The sequence below is a fragment of the Stenella coeruleoalba genome, assembly GCF_951394435.1.
Source record: "Stenella coeruleoalba genome assembly, chromosome: 4".
Lineage (NCBI taxonomy): Eukaryota > Metazoa > Chordata > Mammalia > Artiodactyla > Delphinidae > Stenella > Stenella coeruleoalba.
The window spans coordinates 36,102,335-36,127,323 of NC_137149.1; the positions used below are offsets into that span (position 1 = coordinate 36,102,335).

The 24,989-nt window shown below is 50.9% G+C and overlaps 1 protein-coding gene across 2 annotated transcripts in view; it reads left to right on the top strand.

Annotated features, from left to right (window-relative positions):
- Positions 1-22,483, top strand: part of CRMP1 (collapsin response mediator protein 1) — a 68,657-nt gene extending 46,174 nt beyond the window's left edge. For both annotated transcript variants that reach the window (XM_079920373.1, XM_079920374.1), the window contains exons 8-14: positions 1,017-1,137; positions 3,787-3,943; positions 6,838-6,979; positions 7,648-7,818; positions 14,422-14,601; positions 17,273-17,438; positions 21,266-22,483. In XM_079920373.1, coding sequence (XP_079776499.1) covers positions 1,017-1,137; positions 3,787-3,943; positions 6,838-6,979; positions 7,648-7,818; positions 14,422-14,601; positions 17,273-17,438; positions 21,266-21,357 — 1,029 coding nt within the window. In that variant the 3' untranslated portion in view covers positions 21,358-22,483. The remainder of the gene's footprint in view (positions 1-1,016; positions 1,138-3,786; positions 3,944-6,837; positions 6,980-7,647; positions 7,819-14,421; positions 14,602-17,272; positions 17,439-21,265) is intronic.
- Positions 22,484-24,989: the final 2,506 nt, after the last annotated feature.

Below are 24,989 nucleotides of genomic sequence, written 5' to 3' on the forward strand. Positions count from 1 at the left end.
ACAAGGTGTATTTGATGACTGGAAAGTGGAACCCCACGTCCCAGGCAGAGGACTTCAAAACAACTGCCCTTGCGCGGACCTCCTATCCGCTGTGCTCTGAGACTCGACAAGGGACGAGTCCCCTGGGAGTGATACGGCACATGTGTGGCGGGACACGGCGGGTAGAAGGAAGGCAAGCAGGTTGGGCGTGGAACAGGACGGACGTCCAGTATTTTCTGGTGTCTCATGAGATCATTAGTAGTCTTCCCGGACCTCCGCTCTAGGCCAGCCTGTGCCGGACATGGGACCCAACACACGAGTACACAGACTCCTTACCCGCAGGTTCCCGATCGGGCCCAGTGCTCCAGACGTGAGCTCCACGCCCACGAGCTGGGTTCCCAGTCCCTGGTGAGACCAGGACAGACCTGAGACAGTGTCTACAAACCCTTATAGCATGTGAACGTTGCCACCACCTTCAGGCATGTGAGCAGCCTGGGAACCCTTCTGGGTGTGGCTGGACTCCTGGCACGCGGCTGTGGCTTCCTGCCAGCCACTAGCAGCTCGGCAGACCGGAAATTAAAACAATACATCACAGGTCCTACTGTCTGCTCTAGCGGGGGCAGAGGCCAAACCCAGCAGCAGGTGGTTTCACTTGGTTATTGAACAAACGAAGGAAGGAATGCATGTTGGACACCTGTATTCCCTGATGTCAGGCATTTCATAGGTAACCGACCACTTTATGGGCCTTTTGATGACTCTACTGCCTAGGCGATCTCCTTCTAACAGAGCGTGCAGAATACTTCCAAGCAAAGGAAAAACATAATTCTGCCTTCCAGCCCTCTAGCCAGATACATTCTTAGTTTTTCCTTCCTTTTGAAAAATCTACAGTATTTTCCTCTCTTGATGCAGTAGATTTCCCTCTGACCACACTTAAGGAGAATCACAGGAGCCTGGTCAGGGAGAGGCCCTAGGAACTCAGGGTGGGTGCTGCCTCCCACCTCTCCCTCCTGTGACCCATGTATTTGCTGTGTCTGCAGCTGGAGGCCGAGGCCGTGTTCCGAGCCATCACCATTGCGGGTCGGATCAACTGCCCTGTGTACATCACCAAGGTGATGAGCAGGAGCGCGGCGGACATCATCACCCTGGCCAGGAAGAAGGGTACGCAGCCCAGCGCGTGGGCCTCCTGCGGGAAGCTGCGGGGTGAGGAAGGGGCGTGTCCAACAGGCTCAAGTTCACTGACGGAGCCACTCCCCAGGGCAGAGACATTCTGCCAGTTGCCTGCAGCCTGGGCTCAGTAGGCCAGGTTGAAAAGGGAGCTTGGGATGGTGGGTAGGCACAAGATGTGCAGGCGTTTTCAGGTTTGATTCCTGGGGTGCCGTGGGCCCCGGGTGTGACCTTGGGTAAGAGGTCTGAGCTTCGGTTTCCCCATTTGTAGCTAAGGTAATTATCCCCTCCTTGTGGGTCACATGAGACCGTGTATCTTAAAGATCTGTGAAGAGTTCCAAGTTCTCCCCTGGGTTTCACATCAAAGAAGTGATGGAGCCAGGGCTGCATCAGCTCTTGGTCCCTGCCCGCCCCCTTTCTGGTCCTCTCTCTGGGCCCTTCATCCTGGGTCCCCTATCTAGGGCCTCTTAGCGGGTGCCTGCACCCAGGCTCCACCGTGGGGCCCACACAGAGTCTCAGCTGCAGGTTGGGAAGGAGGAAGGTGTTCTTCCAGAGCCAGAGGGTCTGGGGACAGCCCCGTGCTGGACATCAAGGGAGTGTGGCAGGAAGGCAGCCTCCAGCTCTAAGACTTGGACGCACTACTTAACCTCTCTGAGCTACTGTTGTTTCATCTCGAAACGGACCCGATGGGCTCACAGGTGTGAAGTTCCAGCCAAGTCCTTGGCGGGTCCCGAGGGCTCCTGAGGACCCTGGGGCACAGGCGCCACTGGTGCTCTGAGCGGCTCTGACCTGTGTGGTGGCCATTCCCCAGGAGACTCAGAGGAACCGCCCGAGTGTGGTCCCCAGGCCTTCTTGACTGAGGCCCACAGTCCCCAGCACCCACCACATAGAGAATGAAGGTTGCCCAAAGCAGCCTTCCTTCCCTAATTCAGGGTGAGAGGGAGAGAGAGAATGACAGAGCGGGTAGCACACGTCACACGAAGACAGTCACTAGAATCCTTTCGTCCTGTGGACATTCACCAAGGATGTTCACCACCCGGACAAGGTCCACCCGTCTACTTTCTGGGAGTCGTATGAGGTTGACCGGCAGCTCTGGGTCGGAGGGGGCAGCCGGGTGGAAATCCACAACAGCCACACAGCCCTGACTGCATCCACCACCCTCTGCATGCAGGATGCCCCTCCTTTCTTACAGGAACCCTTCATGGGAAGTGTAAGTGGCTCTATTCTTAAAAATCTTTAATTATGTATATTATTTCACCTAATATATCCAGAATATTCATTCCACGTGTAATCAGTGTAAACGGATTAAGATATTTTGCATTATTTTTCTGTACCGTCCTTGAAATCCAGTGTGTATTTCACCCTTACAGCACATCTCGACTCAGACCAAATGCCTGAAAGCCACACGTGGCAGGTGGTTTCCGTGTGGGACAGAGCAGCGGTGAACCCCAAACACCTAGTTGTAGTATTTTTGAGGGCAAGCTGACGAGTAGAGGCATTGTACAGAGAGTGATCTAGGTTAGCACAGCTTGCTGAGGACCAGCCCCAGGTTACAGATGAGGAAACTGCCGCTCAGAGAGGTAACAAGAATCTGGAAGCAGCGGTAAGCGTGCCGGCGAGCTAAGCCTGCAGGTCCTGGAGCTGCCGAGAAATAAAGCGACCACCACCCTCTCGTGGCTATTTCAATTTAAGTAAAGTTAAGTACACTTTTTCAGTTGGCTCCTCAGTCGCGTTAGCCCTGTTTCTTACGCTCCAGGGCCACGTGAGGCTGGTGGCTGCTGTCTTGGGCAGAACCGTCCAGAGCAGTCCCAGCACCGCTGTGCTGTTGGGAGTTGCCGTCCCAGAGCCAGGCTGCTGGAACCCAAAGCCTACCTCTCGCTTGTCAGCAGGGTGGCCTCGGACCGATGCCACAGAACCCTGGGCCCACGTCGTCCCCTTGGCACTCTCTCTGCTGCGGGGATTCTCACTTGGGACTTTGCCCCTGGGGTTTTGTTCCGGCAGAAACACATGTGGCCCACTCCCTGGAAGGCAAACTGGACTTTCATGAAAGCGAATGCTCAGAAAGGAGCCCTCCCGTAGTGGGTTGGTGGCCGCACGTCCTGGCCCCTTCGCTCCTGTGGCGTGGGATGGCTCTGAGGCTCCCGGGGTCCCCAGTGCACTGAGCTGCGCATGCCCAAGGCCATGACTCGGTGATAACTCATCTTTCCTTGGCTTCTGTCTCTGCCTTGTGTCACTTCCTCAGTCCCCACCGAGTTGTTTCCCGGAATCACCTCCGAATAAAACTCTTGAACGCGATTTTTCATTTGAAGATCTGCTTTTGGCGGAATCCAAACTGAGACATCAGGTCTCTGTGCTTTGGTTGAGCATCGTAAAAAGAGATAATAGTCAAAAATAGTCAAATCCAAATGCTAAAAGCATTCACAGTCCAGAAGGTTGCTGAGCAGGACAGCAGGGCACTGAGTGCCTGGTGGCCGAGGAGCTGGGGCTCTGGGGGAGTGTGTGTGTGTGGTGGAGCCTGGGGGAAGGATGGGCGACTTATCCCCAGTCTCATTCTCCAGCCTCGAGATTCTACTTTCCTGCGCCCGCATCTCCCATGAGAGACCATTCGCTCTCAACCACGCGTGTTTGTGTTTGCCTCCCAAGGCCCCGTCGTTTTCGGCGAGCCCATCGCTGCCAGTCTGGGGACGGATGGTACCCATTACTGGAGCAAGAACTGGGCCAAGGCGGCGGCCTTCGTGACCTCCCCTCCCCTGAGCCCGGACCCTACCACGCCCGACTACCTGACCTCCCTGCTGGCCTGGTGAGAGCCCCGGGGGTGACGGGCTCGTGGGCCTGGGCAGCGGGGCAGGACTTTTGGGAGCGGAGGGTTGAAGGATAGGAAATCGCAGCTGGTTCAGACACACTTGGGAGGGGGCCTTGGGTTGGCTGCCCGGGAGACCTCAGGACAAAACCCCGGGCTGTTTACAGCAGGCCTTTGGGCCTTTGAGTCAGTAACCGCTCCATTCATGTCTATAGGTCACCTCCCACTCATTCAGCGGTATTTAAGCACCTTCTGTGTGCCTGGCACTGTGGTGTGTTGGGAAACACCCAGAATTAGGAACGTGAGACCAGGACCCTAATCCTGCCTCAACCCCTAATGGGCTGTGTCACCCTGGCCATGTCACATAACCTGTAATGTCTGTGTCTCAGCTGACGCATCGGCAAAGTGGGGAGAATACAGTACCTACTGCAGAGGCGGGTGTGAGACGGCGTAGGTAAAAGGCCTGGAATTCAGAGCTCACGGCGGCCACTGCATTACACTCTGCTTCCTGCACACAGTAGGCGCACAGCTACTTTAACCCCTTCTCTGCCATCAGCCAGTGTGAGGGAGGAACACTTAAGGCCATGGGAGAAGGCTAAGCGGTGAGGTGTGCAGGCTGCTCTGGAAGCGGAGATGCAAGCTTGGAAGGCTTTCTGGAGGAAGTGACATCAGGCCCAGAGCCAGGGGATGCATAAGAGTTTTCCTGAGGGGCGAGAATAAGGTGGGACTTCTAATCAGAAAGGACTGTAAGGTGGTGAGGGTGTGTTCTCCTTTTCCCTAAATGCTGCAGCAGCCCATGACACACCTGGCGTCTGCAGCCCGATGGCTGGTGGGCAGCTCCAAGTCCAAAACAAACCCCCCATCTTCCCCCGTGAAGCTGCTGCTCCCACAGTCTTGCCCATCTCGGGAGACGGCAGGACACGGACCAAAGGCCATGGCATCTGGCCGCTTCTCGCCCCCTTGGCTGCAGCCATCCTGGCTCAAGGACCATCATTTCTCACCTCCTGACAAGGCTCTCTATTTCCATACTGCCCCTTCCACACCCTTATCGCATCACAATCTGTTCTCAAAAGACACTCAGATATTTTAAAACCGAAATCAGACCAAGCCAGCCCTCTGCCAGGAGACCTCCAGGGTCCTTTCCTCTCAAAGAGAAACACAAGTTCCCCACAATGTCCCTCAAGGCTGAGCCTGATCTTGCCCTCGCTCCTCACTAACCTCGCCTGGTCCTCTTCCCCCCTTGGCTCCCTCGGTCCATCCCACTGGTGTCGCGCTAACTAGACCCCAGGCAGGATGGTGCCACAGGGCCCTTGCACTCACCCTACCCCTGCCTAGCACTCTTTTCTTCGTCATCTTGCGGTTTGCCCTTTGCCAACTTCAGATCTTTGCTGGAAGATTTCTTCTCAGTGAGATAGTTCTGATCATCTTCTTAAAATCGGCAGTCCCAGCGCTACCCCATCACCCCCCCCGCCACTCACCCTAACTCTCCTTCTCCTGACTGTATGTTCCTGACTCCCGCCCCTCGCTCACCCTGCACTGGAATGTCAGCTAATGAACACAGGAATTTGTCTCTTTCTGCTTATAGATGCATCCCCATTGCCTAAGACCATGCCAGACACAGGAAGTGTGCAACACACCTTTGTTGAATAAATGAGTGAATGTCACATCCACATATATTTCTGTACGTCTACATGATTGCTAACATGCCCTGGGGCCCTGAAATGGAGGCTGGCCCCTCGCTGAAAATCACAAAATAAAGCTCCACTTATTCCATTAATTCAGATGCCAGTTAGGGGCTCATCATATAGCCCCAGAGTATTTTCTCTCCAAAGCCTGAGTGACAGAAGAGCAAACCCAGTGAGCTTGTGTCACTTTGCTACAACCAATGAATAGCATTTTGTCCTCCCGGCACAGCACAGAAACATTAGCCAGACCTTACATCAACAGCCTCACAGAGGGAGACCAAGGTCAGCACATTATGGTTTCCCACGTGACCTGGCGGAGACACGAGGCCAGGGACATGACCATCCTTCCAGCACGAACATCCGTGACTCTGTGAGACACACAGGCACGTGCTGGAGGCTGGGTTTTATTCACTCACTTATTTATATATTCATTCAGTCACTCATCCATTCATTCATTGGCTCCACTCAGCTTCTTTTCTTCTTTTTTAAACATTGAGATACAATTCACGTAGCATAAAATTCACCGAGCACTCGATTTTAAAGAGAAGAGGTGGAGGATGGAGAGAGGAGCGAGGGAGTTGGCATCTTTGGCGCCTGCCGTGCGCCAGGCAAGTAGCTCATTGTCTCCTCAGGGTGATCCGGGATGGAAGGTTCCATTCTCTTTTCCATTTTACGCATGAAGAAAAGGAGTGACTAGCCGGGCCAGGAGGTGGCAGTTCTGAGATTTAAAAGCAGACCTGCTGGATTTGCAAAGTCAGATTGCATCAGGGGCTGTTCACGGGTCTAGTGAGATGCATGGAAGCAGAGTCACTCTGTTGGCCTCTAGCATCTTCTGTTCTCAGCAAGTCTCTCCTCACAGATGCCTGCAGCATCTTGAGGCCTTGTGGGCTCTCTGGGGGGTGAAAGAACAGACCCACTGCCCCAGGATCAGAGCGTTTTAGGGCAGGAGGAGGCTGACCCGGAGAGCCTTACCTGGACCAGCTGGAGCCCACACTCGAACAGAACCCTCTCCCGATGCACAGGCCTCTTTCCCGTCTTCAACAAGACACCAAAGGCCACAGGGCCTTCCGGTGTCACTCAGTAAGGCCTGTGATGTGCCCCAGATCTCTGTGGGGTTTGAGTTTCACAGCCTCCTTGGGCGTCTGAAGTCAGGATCCGCTCCTCACCATGAGCTCAGGTCTGAACCCCACCCTGTTCTGTCTTTGCCAGTGGAGACCTGCAGGTCACAGGCAGCGGCCACTGTCCCTACAGCACTGCCCAGAAGGCGGTGGGCAAGGACAACTTCACTCTGATCCCTGAGGGCGTCAACGGGATAGAGGAGCGGATGACCGTGGTCTGGGACAAGGCAGTGGTAAGGCGGCACCGTCTCCCTCCTGGAATATTCTAGAAACACCCCTCCTGCCCATCAAAGCCATGCATTATGCACTTCTGGTTCTTAAAATTCCCTTCTTACTTTGAGGCAGAAGCAGAATGCACTAGGAGGGCACACGGAAAACACGTGACCCTTAAGAACGCATCGCGAGTCCTGTGGTGTCCTTTGCATTTGCAGATGTGACAGCAGCTGTCCTTTAGTCTTTGAGGATGAAAGTGTTCTGTTTTGTTTTGAACCACATCTTTGTCCACGTAAAGATGACTTTGTAAACTGTGTGTGTTCGGGTTTAGGGTTGAGAGTGGGTATGGAGGCTTCCTGTTGCGTAAGGAATCCCCGGGTCACACCTTGATCACTCACTTGGAAACAGTAAATTTTTATTTTCTGTTAAACTTGGGCCCAATGAAACCGACCAGATGTCAGGGTGGCCGTTGTGGAAATGTCATCACACCTCTGAACGGTTAATTACGTTTCCGCTCTGATGAAGCCAGGCCTCTGGCACTCTTTCAGGGTGGCCTGGTTTCAGCAGGGAGAGGAGAAAATTCCAGAGTCCTTGTAAGGACTCCTGTTGGCTGGTTTCGATCTGTGCCTGTCTGCCCCTTCTGGTCCTGTTATGAGATGCTCTTTTCACCAATGGATCTTGTCTTCAGGCTACTGGCAAGATGGATGAGAACCAGTTTGTTGCTGTTACCAGCACGAATGCAGCCAAGATCTTTAACCTGTACCCCAGAAAAGGGCGGATTGCCGTGGGCTCAGACGCCGACGTGGTCATCTGGGACCCTGACAAGGTGAAGACCATAACGGCCAAGAGTCACAAGTCGGTAAGTCCTGGTTTATCAGTGACACTCCTGGCTTGGGTGAGCAATTCTTGCTCTGCAATCATTTTAGAAGCCTCTGGTTAAAAATGACTTAACGAATTTTCCAACTAGAATGTGATCTGATATCTGGCATGACTCGGTCTTTCAGATTTCTCCTCCAGTTGGAGAGATTGGGAGAAGGGTTTGGAGCAGGCTCAACTAAGCTGTTCTTGCATGTGTCTCTCCCGCGTCTCTCTCTCTCTCGCTCTCTCTCTCTCTCTCTCTCTCTGGGGCTCCTGTGTACAGATGCATGCATTCTTAAACAGCTGACTCTGCTCCTAATTCCATGGAGCAAGCCATCAGGCTCAGAGAGGGGACGCATAAGGTCCAAGATTCTTTCTCCAATTTACCTATCAAGCTGGAGAGGGTCTGATCTGCTATATCAGAAACCCACTTCAGTTTGGGGCCGGGCTCGCAGTCATCAAAGGAAAGGATTGGACTGACTCGTGCACACTCTCCCGGGCTCCAAGCCCCAAGCTTATGGGTGTGGGTTTTCTCTGCCCTTCGTGTCTTACATGCCCTTGATTTCTTCACTCATCCATCAAACCTCTAAGGACGCAGAGAGACACAGGACATCTTTCCCTCCCTGAGTGCTTGCTTCAGACCCACTCTGCATGGTCAGCAGCAGTCTTGGGTCCAGATCAATGTTCACACTCACAAGACACAGAGTCCTCAGCCTGGTCCCTGGTTCACCAAAGTCTGTTACAGGGCGTGGGCTGGGAGGCAGAGCATGTGCACACAGCATCAGTCTGCGATGGGAGTCCTCACCCCCCTCGGCTGCCATTCCCCAGCCCAGTGGTCACTTGCTGGTGAGGGGCGAGACCACGTGCATGGGGACAGAACACCAGGCACAAGGAAGCCTCAAGAGAAAGTGACAAGGACCACTTGTAGCAGCTCATGAGTGTGGCCCCCAGGTCCCCCTCGGCCACAAGACCCATGGCCTGGGGACAGAGAGGTCTGTCCAGCTTATCAACCAGTGGTCATTCTTAACATAACCAGAGCTCCCTGATGACAGGCTGGCTTCCCTCACCCCCCTCCCTGGGGACAGGTCAGGAGGAAATGAGCCTGAGGTAGCCTCCCCTGGAGAAAGGTGTATGCTGTTCTCCACACTCACCGCCCAGCAGACACACGACTCCGTTTTAATTACTATGGACGCGGTGATGTGCACAGACCAGGTGGGCTCTGGGAAGGCAGGAGAGGCACGCTGCCCCCCAGTGGGGTCAGTTCACAAGGCCGTTGTGGTCCAGGGAAGAAGAGGACACTGGGTCAAGGAGCAGGGGTTCCAACTGTTATCAAATTCCAAATATTATCAAATATTATCTTGTAGTTACTCTGTGCTTACATTTTCCATACATCATCTCACTTAATACAATAATCTTCTAAGTTAGGTATGTTATTATTTATGAATAAGTAAGAAAATGGACAGAGAGAGGATACGTGTATGAGTCTCCTGGGGCTGCTGTCACAAAGTACCACAAACTGGTGGCTTGAAACAACAGAAATTGACTTTCTCACAGTTCCGGAGGCCTGAAGTCTGAAATCAAGATGTCAGCAGGGCCGGGCTCCCCTGAAGGCTCTTGGAGAGAATCTGTTCCATGCCTTTCTCCTGGCTTTTGGTGTCGCTGGCCATCCTTGGTCTGTAGATGCGTCACTCCGATCTCTGGCTGTCTCCCTATGTCTTATCATCTTATAAGGACACCAGTCATTGGATTTAGCGCCCACTCTACCCCAGTGTGACCTCATCTTAACTAATTAACCCTATTTCCAAATACAGTCACATTCTGAAGTACTGGGGGTGAAGACTTCAACATACCTTTTTGGGGACAATTGAGCCTATAATAATAAGTCACAGACCTGAGATTACCCATGTGAGAAGGAATGTTTCAGATTCGTTATACTTGAAAAGCGTGCCCTCTCTGTCCCAAGCCAGATTTGAATTATTTTCATAATAAGAAGAGGACAATTCAGGATGCCATGAGACCAGTTGGCCACAGCATTTTTTGTGTTCCATTTTCTCTGTTTAAAGCAATGCAATTCACATAGTACAAGAAACAAATGTTTTTCAGAACATGGATCGAAAAATGCTGTCTTAGAGGTTGGTTTTATTTTTTCAGTTTTTTTTTTTTTTTGTGGTACGCGGGCCTCTCGCTGTTATGGCCTCTCCCGTTGCGGAGCACAGGCTCCGGATGCGCAGGCTCAGCGGCCATGGCTCACGGGCCCAGCCGCTCCGCGGCATGTGGGATCTTCCCGGACCGGGGCACGAACCCGCGTCCCCTGCATCGGCAGGCGGACTCTCAACCACTGCGCCACCAGGGAAGCCCTATTTTTTCAGTTTTAAAAACATTCCTTTTGACAGTGAAAATCATTTCTTATATCTTGATCGGTGATTAAAAATTTAAATCTACTTTTCTGTAAAAAGAACACAATTTTTATTCTTTCATATCTTCGCGGGAAAAGTATTTGCTTCAAAGTATCACCCCATAGGTCACATACATGCTTGTATATCCAGAGACTACCTCGTTTTTTTACAGTCTTTGTTTAGATGTAATTCACGTGACATAAATTTCACCGTTTTAAAATGTACAGTGCAGCAGTGTGTTTAGTATACTGAGAAAGTCGTACAATCACCGCTACTAATTCCAGAACGTTTTCACCCCCTCAGAAAGAAACCCAGTACCCATCAGCAGTTATTCCCCATTCCTCCTCCCCAGGCCCCTGTCAACCACAAATCTGCTTTCTTTCTGGATTTGTTTATTCAGGGCATTTCCTGTAAATGGCATCACACAGTATGTGGCCTTTTGTTTCTGTTTCTGTTTACCTGGTATCATGTTTTGGAGGCCCCCCCACACTGTAGTAGGTATCAATCCATTCCTTTTTGTGGTTGAATAGTCTTCCACTGCTTGGATAAACCACGTTAATCCATTGATGGATATAAACATATACCACGCTTATCCACTCATCAGTGTCAGGCTATCTTTTTTTTTTTTTTTTTTCTGCCGTACGCAGGCCTCTCACTGCTGTGGCCTCTGCGCTCCGGACGCGCAGGCTCAGCGGCCATGGCTCACGGGCCCAGCCGCTCCGCGGCATGTGGGATCTTCCCGGACCGGGGCACGAACCCGTGTCCCCTGCATCGGCAGGTGAACTCTCAACCCCTGTGCCACCAGGGAAGCCCCAGGCTATCTTTTATAGGACATAAAAGACTGAGGAACAGTAGTTGCTTCCTGGGAGAGGTACTGGGGAACTGGGGCTCCAGGATGGGAGACACAACAGTTTTTTAAATCATAGTCTTTTGTATTATTTGAGTTTTTACATTGTTCGTAAGTACCTTTAGAAATAAAACAATTAGCTTTTATTTATTTTTTTAACATCTTTATTGGAGTATAATTGCTTTACAATGGTGTGTTAGTTTCTGCTTTATAACAAAGTGAATCAGCTATACATGTACATATATCCCCGTGGGATAGGGAGGGTGGGAGGGAGACGCAAGAAACAATTCGCTTTTAAAACTCTATGTGGTTGTGGGACTTCCCTGGCAGTCCAGTGGTTAGGACTCTGTGCTCTCACTGCCAAGGGCGCGGGTTCGATCCCTGGTAGGACCCTGGTCGGGGAACTGAGATCCCACAAGCCATGCGGTGTGGACAGAAATAGAAAAATTAAACAAACAACAACAGCCAAAAACTCCATGTAGTTGTGAAATGTAGAATGTGACATGTGTGGGTAGTATAACCTGAGCCTCATAAGAATTCCCCAATTGAGGAATGCCACTGTGGCGTGTAATGTGTCCTTCCTCTAAGAAGACAACTAACAGACCATGCTGGGCTGAATGAGTTGGGCAGCTGTCTAGTTTTGACTGCGAGGTAAGTGATTTGCTTCTTGCACTGCCTTTCAGTATTTACAATGGACACTTGGGCTTCAGCAAAATTGTAAATTACTGCCTAGCGGGGTCACTTCAGGGTGACTCAGGAAGTGCTAGATGAGCAGATGTTAAAACTGAAAACAGATCTTCTGCCTGGGGCCTGGGAGGCAGCGGCCACAAAGAGTCTAAAGCATGGTATTAGCAGCTGTTTGTAAAAAATCAGCATCGAAGCCCTGAGTACGCACCTAAAAACCATCAAAAACAATAAGAGAATCCATCAGCTGATTCCAAATCAATATAAAGAATTGATACCTTTTCTATGAGATAATTAAAGAGCACTTTGAAAAACAGAATGGAAATCAAAACCCTGTTTCTAATAACAATCAAAACTAAAGAGTTCCATAAGCGCAAGTCCTTTTATGCTAAAAACATTCAACAGAGTAAAAATATCAGTTCTTTCTAATTTATAAAGTTGAAGTCATCGCATCAGAAAATGGAATGGAATTGTTTTTTAACTAGAAAAACAGAGTTCCTAGATAGACAATTTGAGAATAGCCAAAACATTTCTAAGAAAACGAAAACTAAAGAGAGCGCTAATCATCCCCGTTCTTAAAGCATATTATAAAGCTACAATGATTGAGGCAGATTGGTATTAGCAGAAGAGAAAAGAGAGCCAGGCAATAGACCGACCGCATATATGAGAGTTTGGTTTCAACAAAGGAGACTGTTAAAATTACACAGACAGTTATTCAACCAATTGTGTTTGAATACCCGGCTCATAGGGCTAGGCGGCTGCTGTACTCTTGACCACAAAACTAATTCAAAACTAATTCAAAATGGGTTGAAGATTGAAATAAAATAAAGTTATAAAAGGACTAGAATAAAACACATTTTTTAAAATGATCATTTTGAAGGGGAGAAGACCTTTCTGAGCAAGACACAAAACCTAGAAAATACAAAGGAGAAGATTGGTCTGTTTGACCACTGACTACATACAAATGAAACCAAGAAAAAAAACCCCTCTACATTGCAGCAAATGATAATTAATACTTTATGAGATCAAAAGGCAGAGGACAGACAGGGACGTTTGGTAATACACAGTATTGGCAATACACAGGACAAACAAAGGGAGAGATTTTTTAACATTGAATATGTCCTTAGAAACCATTAAGGAAAATACCAAGAACCTAATAGAACAGGGTGCAGAAACGCAGTGACAGAAGAAGAAATATACAAAGGGTTTCTATTCATTTAAAAACAGATCCGATCTCAAATACAAATCACTGCAGTGAGATGCTGTTTTTACTTGTGCCAGTGTCTGAGATGCCGGGGTTTAATAGGATGGAGCTGAGGTGGGACTAGCATGCCGACAAACTCACGGAGTTTTGTCGGGAATGGAAATCAGCGCTGCCTTTTTTGGAAGGCAAATCTGTCAAAGTTAAAATTTGTTTACACTTTGGCCCAAAGTCCACATCTACGAAGATACTCACACGTGCCGGTGTGGACACTCAAGTGTGTTTATTTTGCAAAAGCAGGGCAAAGACCCACATGCTTGTCCTTGAGAATTGGATGAGTAAATGATAGTATGTCCCTGGGGTGGAATCCAGTGCAGCAGTTTAAGGAATATCAAAACATTTTTAACCCACGACATGGGAACATTCGCTGATGGGGAGCATTCTGTGAGGTAAGGAGAAAAACAAAGGTGAAACTGTCCAAAGCGCTTGGAACATGAGAAAGTTACTCACGCACAGAAAATATATGGGGCTCCAGAAAGGTCAGTGTGGGGCAGGCATCTCGGTCTGAGGTCAAAGAGAGACCTGCTTTTTAAAGTTACGTATCTTGGGCTTCCCTGGTGGTGCAGTGGTTGAGAGTCCGCCTGCGGATGCAGAGGACACGGGTTCATGCCCCGGTCCGGGAAGATCCCACATGCCGCGGAGCGGCTGGGCCCGTGAGCCATGGCCGTTGAGCCTGCGCGTCCGGAGCCTGTGATCCGCAACGGGAGAGGCCACAGCAGTGAGAGGCCCGCGTACCGCAAAAAAAAGTTACATATCTTTTGTACCGTTTGAATTTTTACCGTATTTTTACCCTACTTTTTGAATAATCAAAGAGTTTGGCTGGTGGTAGTTATATTCACTTTAGGACTAATGAAAGGAATGCATATTTTCTAGGAAATGTTTTGTCTTTCAAATGAGTAAATAAATAAATATGACCTTACCTGGTGCTGGAGGTCATTTCATAGACATGAAATTACGAAATATTCCCCTGCTGCCCATGTCGCGTCAATTGGTCCGATGCCTTCAGAAAATAATTTGGCAGTCTTTCAAAAGCTCATATCCTTTGACCCAGTAATTTAGTTTTAGGAAAAATGAAAGAAAATGTTTTTAAAAGAAGACCCCAAAATGTTCAGTTATAGTCAGAGGGGCTTCATTGCCTAACTCCAGGAGCCCCATTCACTTTCACGATGCCCCAGACGATATTAGTTAGATTATATAAAACCACCAGCCACGTAAACGCCCGACAGTGAGGGGCTGATTATGCAAATGAAAGTGTACACAGGAACATTACACAGTCCTAAAGGTGTTTTCCAGACAGAGCAAGCATTGGAAAGTGCCTGTGATAGGATGCGTAGCAGGATCACCATTAGGATGACAGGGCTGATGCGGAGAAAAGCCCCGGAAGCTGGATAAAAGCCCGCGTTTCTTGCCGTGCAGGCTGTGGAGTACAACATCTTCGAAGGCATGGAGTGCCACGGCTCCCCGCTGGTGGTCATCAGCCAGGGCAAGATCGTCTTTGAGGACGGCAGCATCAACGTCAACAAGGGCGCAGGCCGCTTCATCCCGAGGAAGCCCTTCCCCGAGTACCTCTACCAGCGCGTCAGGATCAGGAACAAGGTATGTGGAGCCAGGGTCTGTCGTGTGCAGAGCGAGCAAATGTCACAGCTGCACGAGCCCCCCCTTCCTCACGTGTCAGATGAGCTGGGATGTGACCCGCCTGCGTCTCAGGCTGGAGTGAGGACCAGACGAGACCAACGAGGTGCCAGAGATGTGCCAACTGTAAAGGGCTGTGCGTGTGGGGCGATGGGAGGAGTCCTGGGAGTACACCAGCCAGGACGCACATCCTGCATCATTCTGGGGGGGGGGGTCTTCACCACCTCCTCTTTTAGGTGTCATGACCTTCCTTCTGTAGATCAGAACCCTGGCGCTCAAGGCAGTGCAGGACTGCCCAGCATCACACAGCTGGGAGAGCTCCGAAGCCCTTAGTGCCGTTTGGTAAAAATAAACCTCCCTAGCCCACTTGAGGGGTGGCAGAACTGCCTCTAGACTCCCTTCGATCTGCCCTCTTTTCTCCTTCTCCTTGCTCCCCTTCCACTCTGCATCCTCCTTCCCCCCTTTTTCTTAAGGAGTCTTAGCATGGACTCAGGAGGTCAAAGGGCATGGAGTACGCACGGGCTCTGTCCCGTCCCCAGTCCAGTTCAGAGGAGGAAGTTTGCTCATGCTTCAGAAAGACTCCCATCTGTGATCAATCATCTTCCCTAATTAGGTCCCTCCCATCACCATGACAACCTGCTTCCCGCACTAAAACGGCTCATGTCTGCCAGAAAGCCCAGCTTTATTTGTGTATGTGCACGGGTGTATGTGTATATGCATGGGGTGCTCCTGTGTGTATGTGCTCCTGTGCTCGCTTATGTGTTTGTATATGTGTGTGTGCATGTGTGCCCACCTGTGTATGGTCCCACTCTTCTTGTGCTTCCAATATAGATGCAAGAGCCCAGAGGCCTCCTGGCATTCCCAGACTCCCAGGCCAACCATCGCAATGCTCTATGTCTGTTTACTGTCCCTCTCCACGCCTTAAAGTGTAGCATCCCAGGTCAAGGATACCAAATTGCACAGATGTTATGCGTCAGATGGGGAAATGATGGACATGGAGAATTGGCAAGTTAGATCCGAAAGATGGCCAGGGATAGCGATGTGGTCACAGCAGGCTGAGAGACAAAGGGACTCGTGTAAACTCCTGTTTGGGACACCCACCAAGGGGGCAGAAACACACCTTGGCTGGCTTCATTCCCTCTAAATCAGTTTGAACCTGAGGTCTGTGGTTAACAGTCAGCATCTGTGAGAGGTGGATGCCTGACCTCAATGCCAAGACGTGATCTGCAGTGGCCAGGCGGACAGGTCCCCTGGCACAGGGCCACCCTCCCCGCATACCTGAGGGCAGAGCACGGAGGCCAGGCCAGGTGGGGGACGGGCCCTGCCCCAGAACCTACGTCTGGCCAAGCTGAGTTCAGAGGTCACTGAAGGGAACTGGGGGGCAGGAACACAGGCCTGGAACCGGCTGGAACCAGGGAAGCCCAGAGGCGCAGGAAGCAGGTATTGAGAGGGATGGGGCAGAGACAATGAGGTCCCAGGGCGTCAGGGGAGCAGGGCTCCTGGGGGCGGAGGATGGGTTATCACCAAGCAGTGCTGGGCCCTTGATATTGGTGCTGAAAAAGGACCCCTTTGTTGTAGAGGAGGGAGCCTAGGGCTGGGGTCGGGCGCTGTCACCTGTGCAGGGGAAGAGGGACGTGAAGCTGGGGTCAGGGCACTGTCACTGACTCACAGTGGCCACACTCTGTCTCCCAGGGCCTGGGACGGACGCCCACACTCCCCTGGCCGGCTCTGAGCTCACCAGCAGGCTCCCAGCCTCTCACCGGAGCCCCTGTAGCTTTTGGCTTCTCTGCCTCATGGCTCTCTCTCCCAGGACAACTCTCCACCCACGGGGATGGAGGCCGTGCGCTGTGTCCCGTCCAGGAGGTTTGCCCCCTGCAGTAGCCCTGAGCCAGGTGCCCTCAGAGGCGGCCTTCTCGTTCTCTCTCCCTGTGGTGGGTGTTCTCCCTCTTCTCTCCCTCCTCCTTTGCGGGATCACCTTCCAAACTCCTTGCCCCCAAATCCACGATGAAGACGACCCCCTGATGCCACCAGTCCCCGAGTCCTTGTCAGGGTGTCAGGGAAGTGTTTTCCTCTTGGAAATAGCTTTGGAGTCCTCCTGCACGAAGCCGTGTATGTGTCTGTGCTTGTGTGTGTGTGTATATGTGTGTGTGCTGTGTCTGCTTGTATGTGTATGTATATGTGTGTGTGCATGTGAGTGTGCACTTGCCTTTTTATGAATGTGTGTTGGATTGTATGTGTGTGTGATGTGTGTGTTATATACGTTAGTGTGTATATCAAACGGTGTGTGTGCAGGCATGTATGTGCAGTACATGTATGAATTGTGTGTGTGCATGTGATTGTGTACTCTGCATATTGGTGTGTGCAGGCATGTGTGTGCACGCACGTGTGTGAATTATGTGTATGTGGAGTGTGGGGTGTGCATGCATATGTGTGTGTGTGCATGTTTGTGCGCGTGCATATATGTATGCCTGTGCACGTGTGTGAGCGGGTGCCTTGTGTGGTGTGTGTACGAGCACATGTGTGCATGTTTGTGCATACGTGTGTGTATCCCCGAGGAGACCATGGTCACTCTCCTGCACGCGGGAATGCATACATGCATCTTGTCAATCAGTTGCTCTTCTTGTCCTCTGTTTAGGTTTCTGGGTTGCAGGGGGTTCCCAGGGGCATGTATGACGGTCCTGTGTACGAGGTGCCAGCCACACCCAAATATGCAACCCCTGCTCCTTCTGTCAAATCTTCGCCTTCCAAACACCAGCCTCCACCGATCAGAAACCTCCACCAGTCCAACTTCAGTTTATCAGGTACGAAACTACAGCGGCCAAGGTTCCCCACCCCACAGCGGCTCCCAGAGCCCTGAACTCCTGAGAAATGAATCCACGGCCTCAGGCACTCAATCAGGAGCCGAAGATGGGAGTGTGGGTTCCCCTCCCCTCCCGGGGTTGGGCAGAGAGGGCTGGGGGAGGTCAGAGAGCAGAGAGGGTCCGTGGGAGCAGCACAGAGATACCTGACCCTGATTTATGAAGAGTCTGCCTGAAAATTGGCCTTATGCTCTTCCTTAACACTCTTGGGGACATTTTACACTCTTACCCGTGAAGCTAAGTGTGGAGAGGGGAATCAGAGTAGCTGCCTTTGCTGGATGTACGTTCTGGGTCGGGTCTTCAGCCATCCATGGTAGTACAGCACACATTCTCGTAACTCATGACTGTTTCATCTTCACAACAGCCTTGTGTGTAGAGTGGTGTTATTCTTAAGCCTCCAAGACATTCAGCGTCAAAATGCCAGGACTTGGTGCTCAGCAAATGTGTGCAGACAAAATCAAAAGTCACGTGCTCCTTCAGACTTTCTGAAGGCTCCTGGGCCGTGTGTCTGCAGTGTCATCAGATCGCCACACAAGGGCAGGTGTGCACATGTTGGGACATTGCCTTGGAATTTCGAATATTTGAGGTGTTAGCATGAGTTGTATGCTGTGCTAGGTGCCAGGAATACGGCGATGAATAAGACACAGCTGCGCAGGCTCAGTCTATTCTAGAGGTCAGCAAACTTTTTCTTAAAAGGCCAGGTAGTAAATATTTTAAGCTTTGTGAGCCAAGAGGCAATATCTAAGACCATTTGAAATGGAACCATTTAAAAACGCAAAAAACTATTCTTAGCTCATGGGCTGTAAAAACAGGGCTGAGGGCTTCCCTGGTGGCGCAGTGGTTGAGAGTCCGCCTGCCGATGCAGGGGACATGGGTTCGTGCCCCGGTCCGGGAAGATCCCACATGCCACGGAGCGGCTGGGCCCGTGAGCCATGGCCACTGAGCCTGCGCGTCCGGAGCCTGTGCTCCGCAACGGGAGAGGCCACAGCGGTGAGAGGCCCGCGTACCGCAAAAACAAACAAACAAACAAAAAACAGGGCTGAGTTTTCTCAACGGGCTGACTTCTGGTCCAGCAGGAGTGAAGGACATTTAAACAGAAAAGGCGATGTAGTTGGCAAAAGAGAGAATGAAAGGGGCAGAGAGAAGATGAAATACCAGTTTAAATTGCGGGGGTGACAACCTACCATCCATTCAGGGATTACGCAGTGGGGAGCATGAATCAGAGGGTCCCCCAGTCCAGTCCATCTCACTTTCCCTGAGCCTGTCATGGAAGAGTTTCTCCCACACCGTGTGATCCAGTGTCTAAAAAAAACTAATATTTTTGCACAAGTGGACCCTAAACACAACTGGAATATTTCCTCTGATGCTCAGTCAGCAGAACAGGGATTGGTTGCAATGCTTGGAAAACTGTCTGTGTGTGACAACACACAACCTCTCAGGGAGTTTGCGCACTGGCTCTCTGGTCTCATGTTATGCAATTCACGATTGCAATTAAATGCTGAGAGACATTCCCTCCCTTTTAGAACAACAAAAAAACAATGAAATGGAAAGTCTGCAGGAAGTGTCCCCCAACCATCCTTCTTCTCCCTGCTCAGCACCCACTTCTCTCTAAAGCCCCAGCACTGCCTTTGACCAGCCCCTCAGCAGTTTCACAGGTGACTCCATTGGATACCAACCGCACAGACACTTTACAACATCAGGATGGACTTCACAGATGTCCTTTTAATTAATTAATTAATTTATTTATTTATTTATTTTTGGCTGTGTTGGGTCTTTGTTTCTGTGCGTGGGCTTTCTCTAGTTGTGGTGAGCAGGGGCCACTCTTCATCGCGGTGTGCGGGCCTCTCACTGTCGCGGCCTCTCTTGTTGCGGAGCACAAGCTCCAGACGCGCAGGCTCAGTAGTTGTGGCTCACGGGCCTAGTTGCTCCGCGGCATGTGGGATCTTCCCGGACCAGGGCTCGAACCCGTGTCCCCTGCATTGGCAGGCAGATTCTCAACCACTGCACCACCAGGGAAGCCCCACAGATGTCCTTTTAAATATCTGAGTGAGGTTACATCATAAAGACATAGCATGGTTTATTGAAGTACTGTCCTTTTGTACAACAGGTATTTTCAAAGTACCTGGCATGCCCAAGCAAGGTACAGATGCTTATGAGGTAGAAAGATATTAAGCACGTGGCCTGATTTCTGGGTCTAGGAAGACACACTGTCTGTCAGTGAAACAATGAGAGAAAATCAAAGTCGGTACTCTAAACCAAATTCGTTGTGGCTTACACAGATCATATAAAGTCAGAGGTAGAAAGACCTCATCTAGTTATTTTTGTCGTTTTCATTGAAGTCTTAATTGGTAAACCTTTGATTCCTTATGAGGGTCAGCATTTTTCATGTGTTTATTTTAAATTTCCTCTTTGGTGAAATCATTGGGAGTGATGGTGAGAGGGGATAATCCAGTTTCCACCTCCTGGTTCCTGGGAACAAGACATCGAATATCGGGCATTGGTTCAGTACACATATTGTACCCTGGGAGGCAGCGCCTGACCCTAGCGGGCAGCCTAGCAGAGCTCTCAATGTAGACCATCCCAACTTCGTATCAGGCCAGCATCTTCCGATCAGTGAGGTTCACCGTGAATCCAGTGAATCCTGTTGTCGTGTGCTCATTGTTACACCTGCTTTGCCCTAAAATTGATCCTGTGGTTTGAGGCAATAGAGTACACAATACCGTGGATCGGAGTCGGCTTTTATTTTACAGAAAAGGAAATGAGGCCGGGAGAGGGGAGTGTCTGATTCCAACTTACCCAAATTCCAGGCACCCTTTGTGCTGGAAGTGAAGTCTCCCGACTGGACCCGTCTCCACAACATCCTTCCTTCCCAGCATTATCCGTCATTCAGTCTTCGTTTAATACATATTCACTGAGCGCCAGGCACTGAGCTTAGTGCTCCAATTTTAAATCTTTCTTTAACTGCAAGAGAATGCGTGAGGTTGGCGTGGATGGCTGGCTTTGCAGATTTAAAACAAAAAAGGCCGCCCCCCACCCCCGCCCATGCAGACCTGCCCACTGCAAACAGGGTGGGTAAACCCAGCTCCAAGTGTTCACACACAGCGTGCACGCATGCACACACATGCACAGATACACACGTGCATGCACGCAATATACAAATGCACATACGTGTGCCCCCGTGCATAGCGCATAAAACACCCTGGGAACAATGGACACTGCCAAGTGTTGTTGTGAGTGTGTGGTAGGAGCTGGGGCTTTGGGGACAAACCAGTGGGGCTACGCTCCTGGCTTCCCTGCCCTCTAGTGGTGCCCCCTACAATGCGTGACCTGGGCCTCAAATTCCTCATCTGTAAACTGGGGCTAAAACAATGCTCCCTTCATAGGGTTGCTGTGAGCCCTGAATTCGACAGCATATGTTAAAGCACCAAGTCTGTGTCTGCACGCAGTAGGCACTCAATAAGTGTTTGCCCACTCGTCTCAAGAACATGAAGCCAGACAAGAAGGAGCACAGCGTGGTCAGGGCTGCAGGAGGGTGGCCCCGGGGCCTGGGGGGCATAGAAGAGGGAGCAACGGACCCCGTGGAGGTCAGGGAGCCTTCCCAGAGGTCAGCCTGGACTGAAGGATGGTGAGGAAGGCAGGCGTGTTGAGACGAGGGCTCGGCGTCCCAGAGGCTGGGGGACATGACATGAGAGGGCACCCAGCCCGCAGGAGCAGCACATGGAGCTGGTGTCAGCAGATCTCGCTGGAGTGACTGGCTCTGTCTTTTCCAGGTGCCCAGATAGATGACAACAACCCCCGGCGCACCGGCCACCGCATCGTGGCGCCCCCTGGTGGCCGCTCCAACATCACCAGCCTCGGGTGAAGGCAACTCGTGGATGAGCAAGCGTGAAGGATTCTGGGAAGGATGTCCATCCCTTGCCCTGTCAGTGTTTGGAAACCCACAGTATCGTTTGGTACTGATGGGGGGAAAATGGAATGATGTTCTTTCCTTTTTGGTTTAGGAAGAAGTGGTACTAGTGTGGTGTGTTTGCTTGGAAATCCCTTGCCCACAGTCATGTGTTCATCTGAGTCCACCTCAGAGCATGGTGTCTCCAGGCCCCTCCTTAGTGAACACAGGTTCCAGCCTCGTCTTGTACTGTCCCTCCCACTTCTGACGCCACGGGCTCCACGATTCTCTGAGTGGTTCCCTTGCACCCCTGTAGCTGTTCTAGGATAGTTGATGCATGTTACTAAGTTATGTCTGCGAGTCTGTGAGTGCGTCCGACAGAAGACAGCCGAGGCCCTACATAGACACAAAGGCCAGACCTCAAGCCCTCGGGGGCAGCTCCAAAACTCACAGCAGGAAGATATGTCCTCATCGTCCCCTCCCCCAGGTCTACACGAGAAGGAAGCCCGCCCCACCGCCAGAGAAGCATCACTCTCGTCCTGTGTCAGGAACCCTGGTCTCCGTGGCACCTGTAACTCGCCATGACGTCTTTCCGGTCTGTGTGTGTCCTTCCATCCCGCTCCAGACTGCAGGCCTAGCCAGGTTCACACTCAGAAAGGGGTCTCCCACCCTCATTCAGGGCTGACCACGGTGTGGCCACAGCTGCTCCCGGCGCCCATGTCCTGGTCCCTCCCAGGTGGATGACGAGGCCGTCAGATTTTTAAAGTTTTGTACATAGTTTTCCTTTGTAATCACCCTCATTTTTACTTAACAACTGACTTATTGTGACTCTTATTTCTGAATTCAAAGCTTGTGAAAAAATAAAGAAAATAAATGGCCCACTCCCTGACTGGGGTGTTTGCGTTTAAGTGATGGCTGCTCAGATGCTCATGCTTTGTGCTCCCCTTTGTAGTAACGGGACAGCGGTGCTTGCTTCCACAGGACCCGCTCTTGTTAGGTAGCCGGGGGAGCGGAGGAGGGAGAAGAGGGAGCCAGTCATGATTTGGGGAGTGTTAGGTCATGAGAACAAGGATGAGAAGAGGACGATGGCTGGCCAAGGGCTTCTGTGAAATAGGTTGAAATCACATCATGTCCCTTCCCTCCTGCCCAGCATTTCCTTGGTGTGCTGTCTCTTCCTGTGTGTTATGTGGGTCAGACTGCCTCAGATTGGAAGTGACCAGCTCCTGAGCTTCACATTTCTGACCTCCAGTCCCACGGGAGGTATACATTCTAAGGAGGAGTAAAACCTCAAAGTTGTATGTCTTGATTACCAGTTAGTAGTGATGGTGATGCTGCTGATGCTGATGCTGATGGTGATGGTGGTGATGATGGTGATGATGATGCTGATGATGCTGATGCTGTTGGTGATGGTGGTGATGATGCTGATGGTGATGTCACGTGATGCTGCTGCTGGTGATGATGGTGATGCTGATGCTGATGGTGGTGATGATGCTGATGGTGATGTCACGTGATGGTGATGATGGTGATGGTGATGATGGTGGTGGTGGTCGTGGTGATAATGATGGCGGCATTATCTGTACAGCACATGCTACATGTCAGGTGCTCTGTAAGGTAGGCACTATTATTAACATCATTTACAGATGAGTCCTAGAGAGGTCAATAATTCATCTAAGATCACACAGGAAGTGACACAGCCAGTATTTAAATCCGGGACCCACATGTCCAAAGCTCCTTGCTTCTAACTGCTAAGCTTCGTCATTTGAGGCGGGATGGCTTTGGATGGGTATACGTCTACTTTATGCTTCTAGTGTCTTCTCCCCCCACCCTCACTGGGTTAGGATACTTTAAGGTCCAGAGAGGTGGTGGCTTAGGGTCAGTTACGGATTTTCTTGAAACAAAGCTAAATACTAAGAAAGATCAAGAATGGAGGGTAATGACTTGATATTTGGCCTTGGCCCATTGGGACTACTAGAGGACATCGCAGAAACTTCCAGAAGAGTAAAGTTGGCAACAATAAGTTACCCACCCTGCTCTCTGGAAAGCACTTCCTCTCTCCGGCATCACCTCCCCCAGCCTATCAGGGAGCAGAAGCTGAAGTGGAAGCAGCCTTAACATCCTCCCTCTAGGACCGACTCTGATGGGGCGTTTGCCCGGCTGCCAAGTCACCAGACCACTGCCCAGTCAGCATCACCTGCTGAGGTTGCCAGCACCCCTGTCCTACATTAGCTTCCCAAGAGGCACAGACACAGGGGTCCTGGCAGCTGCAAGACAGACAAGCCTTAATTCTAGGAGGCTGAGCTGCAGCATTCCTTTTTTTTTTTTTTTGCGGTACGCGGGCCTCCCACTGTTGTGGCCTCTCCCGTTGCGGAGCACAGGCTCCGGACACGCAGGCTTAGCGGCCATGGCTCATGGGCCCAGCCCCTCCGCGGTACATGGGATCTTCCCGGACCGGGGCACGAACCCGTGTCCCCTGGCATCGGCAGGCGGACTCTCAATCACTGCGCCACCAGGGAAGCCCTGCAGCATTCCTTTTAAGTAACGTTCTTTTCATTCATCTCTTGAAATGGTAGGAGGAGGTGGGGAACTTTAGGGGAAGGCTATCTATTCTCCTGTTCATTCATCTGCACCCTTACTTCCCCTTTGCAGAGAGCATAGCACGGTCACAGTTTCCAGGAATTAGCATGTGGAAGTCTTGGGGAGGGGGCACTGTTCTGCTACCACAATAGTCTTCTGAGTTTCCTTCTAGAAGTTTTATCTTTCACATTTAGATCTATGACCCATCTCTCATTCATCTTTGTACACAGTGTAAAACAGGGCTCAAGGCTTGCTCTTTTTCCATATAGAATCCAATCGACCCAGTGCCATTTATTGAAAAGACCATCCTTTCCCTCATTCAGCTGCAGCAGAGCCTTGGTTGTAGACCAGGGTGACCATAGTGCATAGGCTTCTAACCCAGTGGTCCTGAGGTACACTGCTAAATAAACACTGGACACTGAGCTTGGCTGGGCTGGGGTGGGAGCCCCAGTTTGTAGTGTCTGCTAACTTCTATGGTGCCAATACTCTCACTGTAGCCAATTTCAAGCTACCAACGTGAAGCCAGTGAGCTTTCCATCCATGCAATGTAAGTCGGGTCTGGTGTCCCAGTAAATGCCAGTACATTTGGTGTCATTGGCTTCAAGTTTTCCTTCAGTGACGTCAATTCATGGAGCAAGAGAGCAAGAGAATTCCTGAACAAAAAGGGCTTCTACCAAGATGAAGTTTCCCTCCTCCCTCCTTCCCTACATTTTTCCTTCCACCAGTGTACGAGGAGTGCCTGTTTAGTACTAGGCATCGTCCTAGTAGGGGAAAGCAATGGGTATATATTCCAGGGGGAAGGTCAGATATTAACCAAATTATTACCCAAAGCATCTAATTACACACCATGCTAAATGCTATAAAGGAAGCATTTTGCAGGGAGTAGAGAATGCTCATCTCCCACTCTTCATGTCCCCCAGAGAGAGGCGTCCGCTCTCCGGGGGAGAAATGTGGAGGCTCTCCTGGCCTCTGTCTCGCTCATTCTTCCCCAGCAGAGGGAAACCACCTGATTTTTCAGAACTGAGAGTGCTAAG